At 41.2% G+C, this 7,204-nt stretch overlaps 4 protein-coding genes across 4 annotated transcripts; 1 reads left to right on the plus strand and 3 right to left on the minus strand.

Moving 5' to 3' along the window:
• Positions 1 to 605: 605 nt before the first annotated feature.
• Positions 606 to 2,231, minus strand: GCK72_016096 (uncharacterized protein; the record flags this gene model as incomplete). Its single annotated transcript, XM_003094770.2, has 4 exons — positions 606 to 734; positions 786 to 970; positions 1,553 to 1,678; positions 2,144 to 2,231. 4 exons carry the CDS (start codon positions 2,229 to 2,231, stop codon positions 606 to 608), a joined length of 528 nt encoding a protein of 175 aa, XP_003094818.2.
• A 436-nt stretch (positions 2,232 to 2,667) lies between these two features.
• Positions 2,668 to 4,759, minus strand: GCK72_016097 (uncharacterized protein; the record flags this gene model as incomplete). Its single annotated transcript, XM_003094787.2, has 7 exons — positions 2,668 to 2,763; positions 3,062 to 3,333; positions 3,589 to 3,797; positions 3,844 to 4,129; positions 4,173 to 4,258; positions 4,431 to 4,498; positions 4,616 to 4,759. 7 exons carry the CDS (start codon positions 4,757 to 4,759, stop codon positions 2,668 to 2,670), a joined length of 1,161 nt encoding a protein of 386 aa, XP_003094835.1.
• GCK72_016098 (uncharacterized protein) lies at positions 3,092 to 3,337 on the plus strand (the record flags this gene model as incomplete). The annotated part of the gene is made up of 1 exon (XM_053731322.1): positions 3,092 to 3,337. One exon carries the CDS (start codon positions 3,092 to 3,094, stop codon positions 3,335 to 3,337), a length of 246 nt encoding a protein of 81 aa, XP_053586094.1.
• Positions 4,760 to 5,068: 309 nt separating the features above from the next.
• On the minus strand, positions 5,069 to 5,554 carry GCK72_016099 (uncharacterized protein; the record flags this gene model as incomplete). Its single annotated transcript, XM_003094765.2, has 1 exon — positions 5,069 to 5,554. The coding sequence occupies one exon, from the start codon at positions 5,552 to 5,554 to the stop codon at positions 5,069 to 5,071; it is 486 nt and encodes a 161-aa protein (XP_003094813.1).
• Positions 5,555 to 7,204: the final 1,650 nt, after the last annotated feature.

A 7,204-nucleotide genomic window follows, 5' to 3' on the forward strand; every position in this document is an offset into this window, starting at 1 on the left:
TAAGAAACAACAAATCAATCCAATTAAAATGGTCATTTTGGTACAAAAATCATCCATTTTTGACCATTTTGAGCAATGCTACGAATATTCCAAAAAAGTGCTCTCCATACGTCTTTCCCCTCCCTCTGATCGCGGACACTGCGTTTGGAAGGGCGGTGTTGTCCCCCGAGGGAGGTGACTTACAATTTGTTAATTTGAAATTGTTAAGCTGCTCAAGACGGTCATTTTGGTACAAAAACGGGGTCTCTTGGCCATTTTTGGACAAAGTTACGGTTCTTCAAACTTTCCCCTAGAAAAAATGATGTCTGTACGTCTTTCCCCTCCCTCTGATCGCGGACATTGGCATCGACCGACTCGGAGGCATGTTTAGCAGTCTGGATGGTACTTTTTAATAAAATATTTAATATTTATGTTGTTAAGCTAACGCGGGCGGTCATTTTAGTACTAAAATCAGGTATGTAAGTTAAGTTTGAAGGAAGTTACAGTGGTTTGAAAATTTTCAATTTTTTCGAATAAAAAATTTGGAAAATTTTTAGTGATCTGTATGGTATTTAAACGTGTTCAAGTGGTACATAACATATTTATTTTTCTATAAATAGTCCTGTCTAACACAAAATTCCATATCTCTGAAAATTCTTGGTGACCACATTCAGCTCGAATCGGACGGTCCCGGCGGAGACACTCACGATTTTCTCACGGATTGACGGGTCTTCGAGGGCTGATAGACTGGTTAGCTGAAAGTTGTCATTAGAGCGCACTTGGTTTGGATTATCAATAGAACGTACCTGCAGACCACCTCCAACCAATTTATGCATCATCTCCTCCCTCCAACTGCCTTTCGGACGCCAACATCCAGAAGTCAACACGTGTTTTCCTGGTGACGTGGGAAGGAGCAAAGTACCGTAACCCGCAATCTCCTGACGACCGTAGTCATCATGGTGCCACACTTGCAGAAGGAGGCGGGGCCAACCTGGAATTAAAAAACTTTTTGAAAAAAAAATTTTGAGAAAAATTATACATAGCGTGAAAAAAGGGGCTACATTTTTGTAGTTGACAACTTTTCGATAGTTCCGCCCATTTTTTGAGATACAAGAGTTAGAAATTGCGGAGAGACGCAGAGAAGTGAGAGTGTCTCGTTGTCTCCACGCTCCCTCTCTCTCACTGCCAATCTTGTAACGCATGTATCTCAAAAAGGTGACGTACTATAAAAAAGTTGTCAACTACAAAAATAATCTACTTGAAATTTGCAACATTTTGTTAGTTGACCATTTTTTGATAGCTTCAAACCCTGAGGAGATACGGGCGGTCAAATGTGAGCAGAGGCGCGGACAGCTAGAGCGCTCTCGTTTCTCTGCGTCTCTTCTCATCTTCAACCGCCCATATCTCCTTGGGGTTCGCTTCTATCAAAAAACTGTCAACTACTAAAATAATTTACTTAAAATTTGCTACATTTTGTTAGTTGACAACTTTTTATAAGCTCCGCCCATTTTTGAGATACATCTTGTCAAACTTTCCAATTTTTAATTGATTTTTTTTGTTTGAAAACGCTCACCCTGAATACTGCTAGTCGCCAGATGCAAATCGAGTGGGTGTCCAAAATAGGCGTGCTCAAAAACCGACGGACAATCCGTCTGTGTTTGTCCCTCAGCCTCACCTTGGACAACTCGCCAACCGCCACCTGGAAAAAATTATTTTTCAAAAAAAAAATCATTTTTCCTTATTTTTTTCACAACAAAAATCAATTTTAGTACCTTCTACATCTTTTAATTGGAAAACAAAAAAACTTTTCTCGCATGCGGACTCGAACCCTGGTCATTCTACCCAAAGCACTTCTACCTTAACTACTCGGCCACCGGAAAATCCCACTTTTCGGTGAAGAATCGATTTTTTCTGTTTTTTTTTCAAGGTTTCCATAGCTTCTATCCCCTTCTGCATCATTTAATAAAAAAACAAAAAAACTTTTCTCGCATGCGGACTCGAACCCTGGTCATTCTACTCATACCACTTCTACCTTAACCACTCGGCCACCAGAAATTTTTTGGTTAAAATCAATTTTTCAGAGTTTTCCAGGTTTTCGAGGCTTGCGAATTCCCCTGGCACAATCCCATTGACATTTTTCAAATTGTAGATCAGAAAAACTCACCAAGACTCAATTGATACCTAATTGATAGTCGATTATCACCGAATCCCTTAGCGGATGCTATAATACCAGACACAAATACTTCAGCCATGTGCAGCTGACGTAAAATCAATCGAGTGTGTCCCGAGGGAGATGGCCGCCTAAGACGGCCTCCGTCACCATGGGGACTGCCCATAAGAGAGACGCAGACAATGAGTATACATTTATTGTGTGGAATGTAATGAAACTGGGGTGTTTGGAATATAAAATTTCCATTTAAAATTTGGAAAAAGGCGACGACAAGTGGGCGGAGTTTAAGTGAAATAGTAATAAAAATCTATGTCGAATTAGAATTACACTACACTACAAGAGAAATTAGAAATTTTCGTAATATATTTTTGTCATAAAATAGCAAAAAAAGGAAGAAAAAAAAGTGTCTATCACAGAATATCCATTTAAAAAATCGGGGTGTGTGCTATAATTAATCGGGCGGGGCGCGAATGTGTGTACAAAATTGGTGTGTGTGGGCGGGGCGTGTAAGTCGTCATCTACTTATTCGAAAAATCGATATTCAGCTTGAAGAAGACGTATGGATAGTATTCGTTGACACCCAACGACATCAGTGCTGGCGAGTCTTCGAGGGTCTGAAATTATATCGATTTTTGATGAAAATAGTGAATATTCCGGTATGAAACTCATATTTTCATCTTAAAAACGTTGAAAAATCACTAATTTCGACCAAAAATCAACCAAAAACCAAAAAAAATTGATTTTTAGTTTTTGCTGAGGCTAACTGAGATTTTGCTGAGGCTAACTGAGATTTTACTGAGGCTAATCGAGTTTTGCTGAGGCTAACTTTAAAAAGTCACAAAAATCGATTTTCTGCCCGATTTTTCTCGTTTTTTTCGCCGATTTTCGGCATTTCCCCTCATCAACGCTTACATCAATCGGTCCGGCTGCGGAACCGTCCAAATGAATATACAACTTGTGCAGCTCTTGTCTCAATTTCTTCTGTTGTCCCTTGGCTGGCTCAATGACGGCGGCTTGAAAGTTGACGGGGAGACCGTAGCGAAGCACCGATTCGACGAAGACGCGGAGTGCCTTGATGTGAATGTAGGCGGAGAAGATCTCGCCGAAATTGATCTTCAACCAGCGGATGAGCGGCGCGTATTGTCGCTGCTTCTCGGCTTGGAGCTTGTCTCGTTCCGTTCGTCCTGAAAGAAAATTGATAAATTGTGTGGGGAAAAGTGGAGAAAAAGGAGAAAATTCCGACTAAAAACCCCTGTAAATCGATTAGAAACCGAAAAAATCGATTTTTCTTTTTGCTGAGGCTAACTGAGATTTTGCTGAGGCTAACTGGGATTTTGCTGAGGCTAACTCAAAATTGCGTCATTTTAGCTCAAATTTTCGTATTTTCAGCTAAAATCACTGGTTTTTCTCGTATTTTTTCGCATTTTCCACCAACTTACCCGCTTTCAACGTCTCCTCATCATAGACAAAGTCACGAACGATGAATTTGTTCTCACGGGCGGTGTTCTTGAACTCATCAATCACTTTTTTGAAGAGTGTGACCGTGTAAAGCGCGTGCTCTCCCTCCTCGGTCAACAGTTTCGACGATCCGGGCACGACCATCGAGGAGAGCGTGGCGTACTTTGATTCCCACTCTTTCACGCTGATTCTGAATAAGGAAATTATCGATTTTTTGCTGGAATTTGAGCACTCACTTCGGCACCACAACGATAACAGTCTGCAAATACTCAGAATTGAGTACAAAGTCATCCGCTTTGACCAAATCCGCCAAATCCTTTGTCAGAAGGGATCCGGTGGTCTTTCTGTCCATCGATGCCAACGCGTTCTTCAAATTATTGTAGGCCAACGACTTCATCTTCAGATCATTATCGATTTGGGTGATCTGTTTTCCGATAATCTCGCTGAGCACCTTAAGCGACTGCTTCAACGGATATTTGGCACCTTCCCATTGGAATTTTGTGACGTATGTCTTCATGTCCTCTAAATGAATTGTATTACACAGGGTGGAGTGGTACACGCTTACTATTTCCAATCACCAAATTCTCGGCAACCTTGCTCTTGTCCTCCTCGAGAACTTCGGTGAAGTATTGCACAAGCTTGCGGATAACTCTGAAATCATGAAAAATCAAAGAATCGATAAAATAAAACTGCATGAAATCTTTTGGCCCTGGCGGGACCCGAACCAAAAACCCTTTGTCTCCAAGTCGACCGCTTTAACCACTCGGCCAAGCGTGCGCTGGTAGAAATAGGGCGAAGCGGCGGTGATAAACGTGGCGCTTACCCCTCAGCCGAGGTGTCCAACTTGCTCAAGTCATCCGAGAGTCCGACGAGTTGATCGAGTGTTCCGACCTGGAAAAAGGGCGATTTTTATGGTTTTTGGGGGTTTATAGGGGCTTTGAGGGGTGAAAAACACGATTTTCCAGCTAAAAAACGCATTTTTCACCCAGAAATCGGTCAAAAACCCACCTTCAAATCCGGAATCAAATATTTCGAGTTGGTCGACACGTTTCCGGTGGCTCGATTCAGCTTATCCCACGCGTCGTTGGCTCCCTTCTCGCCGGGCACCGAGATGAGCCAATATTCGCCGGATGTTGCCGCCCCAGACGACATCTTCCGTTGAGCCTAAAATTTGGTTTATTTCATTAAAAATAAAAATATTCACAATTTTTAACGAGAGAGAATAGATAACGATAAGGGGAGCGAAAAAGAGAGAAAAGAGAAAAATAATAATTTTTGGGACAAAAATTGAACGGAGACACTAGATTATCCTCATTAATTCAGGAGGATGGGTCCTAGACAGAGAAAAAAGGAAAATAAGGAATGTTGAAATCACAGCGGATAGAAAAATGGTGAAAAATAGTGAAACAATAGTGGAAAAATAGTGGAAAAATAGATTTTTCTGGAAATTCAAAAATCAAATTAAGAGGTTCCAAGGATGAGGGCGACGATCATTCCGTAGAGTCCCAAGACTTCGGAGAAGATAAGAATAAGGATCATTCCGACGAAGAGACGTGGCTGTTGGGCGGTTCCACGAACTCCGGCGTCTCCGACAATTCCGATGGCGTAACCGGCTCCCAATCCGCACAATCCGCAAGTGAGACCGGCGGCCAAGTGAGCGAACCCTTTATTCAGATCGTATCCTTGCGACGCCGACGTCACTTTTCCCTTCAACACCATCGCGACGACGAGTCCGTAGATACCGATGATACCGGCCATAATGACTGGAATGACGGATTTCATGATGAGCTCCGGACGCATCACTCCCATCGAGCAGATACCGACAGCGGACTTGGCGGTTCCGTAGGCGGCACCCAATACGGTGAAGATTTGGGCGGACGCAGCTCCCATGTAGCCGAAGAATGGGGCGTAGGCGGCGCGCTCAGCGGTTTCCAAATCGTACGACATGTCTTAGGCTGCAAAATTTTACAGTGAAAGTGGTGAGAAAGTGGGCGGAAAAGAGAAGAAACGAGGAAAAATACACGAAAAATGAGAAAATTCGATGAAAATTGAGTGAAAAAGTTAGCCTCAGCAAAATCTCAGTTAGCCTCAGCAAAAGTCAAGTTAGCCTCAGCAAAATCTCAGTTAGCCTCAGCAAAATCTCAGTTAGCCTCAGTAAAATCTCAATTAGCCTCAGCAAAAGTCAAGTTAGCCTCAGCAAAATCTCAGTTAGCCTCAGCAAAAATCGCTTAGCCTCAGCAAATAAGTTAGCCTCAGCAAAAACTAAAAATCGATTTTTATTGGTTTTTGGTTGATTTTTGGTCGAATATTATGAATTTTTGTGGTTTTTTGGGGTTTTTAAGCTGAAAATGTGCATTTGAAACCGGCTTAGCACGGAATATCTGGGAATTTTTGCTAAAAATCGATGGAAATCTGCAAAAAAAGCTTTTTTGGGAAAAAAGACAAAAAACCAAAGTTTCGAAATTTTCTACAAAAACCTCACCATCTCCGGACAACAAACTACCGTCTACACCAGCTCCGCACGTTTTCTAGCACTTCAGAACGCTTTTAGCACAACATAAACAACGAAAACATAAGTAAAATATCGAAAATTCCAACTTTATATCGTTGAATTGGTGGGTTTAACACGGCGGAGAATCAATGACTAAACGAGGAGAGATACAAGATCGATTTTCGGTCTTTCGGCCGCCACTCCGCTCCCTTGCGTTTTCCAATTCTTTGTCACGCGTGTCGAGACCCCGAGAAACATTTCGCTGCGTGCGCCTTCAACTTTTTTGCCTGCGTCTCTCGTTTTCCCGTTGTCTCTCGTCGTGCAACACCGAGGGGAATTCAAAAATCGAAGGAACCCCCGGAAAAGTCAATTTTAATCGGGAAAAATGGGTTTTAGAGTGAAAAATAACTGGTTTTATGGAAAAATCAATAAAAAATGATGAAAAATGACACCAAAACCACCTAAAATCGCTGAAAACCCACTTTATTAAACCAATCATTGAGCATGAACATGTTTGGCGGTGGAGAAGAAGAATTCGCTGCTGAAATTCATGAACATTGAATTTTTATTGATTGAATAACGGCCTGGTGGGGGAAAATTGACTAAAATGTCACGGTTTTTTGAAAATTAAATGAGGGAAAACGCAAAATTTAAAATTTAAAAATTTAAGCCTGATTATACTTAATTTTGCAATAACTACCAGCGGTTATTGCAATTAAAAACAGAAATTCGATAAAATTTGAAACAAATAAAAAAAAAATCGAAAAAAATTCAAAAAAGGGGGAAACATGTTCCAACAGACGCAAGCAGACAGGTACAGCGATAAATATCAAAAAAATAGTCTGAAAATAATTTTCAATTGGTGAAAATCGATTTTAAGACAAAAATTGCTTAGAATGACAGCGAAAAACACGTTTTCACTGATAAAAACCGATTTCCGACACAAAAAATTAATTACAGTACCCCTCTCGTAAATCTACATTAAAGGCGCACGGCTGAATATTGTCAGTGGGGTCTCGCCACGATTACAGCTTTAATTGAATTTGCCACAGTATTATATACATGGTTCGATAGAGATTTTTTCTACACATTTCTTCTGAGTGAGT

This window comes from Caenorhabditis remanei, chromosome IV (genome assembly GCF_010183535.1).
Source record: "Caenorhabditis remanei strain PX506 chromosome IV, whole genome shotgun sequence".
NCBI lineage: Eukaryota > Metazoa > Nematoda > Chromadorea > Rhabditida > Rhabditidae > Caenorhabditis > Caenorhabditis remanei.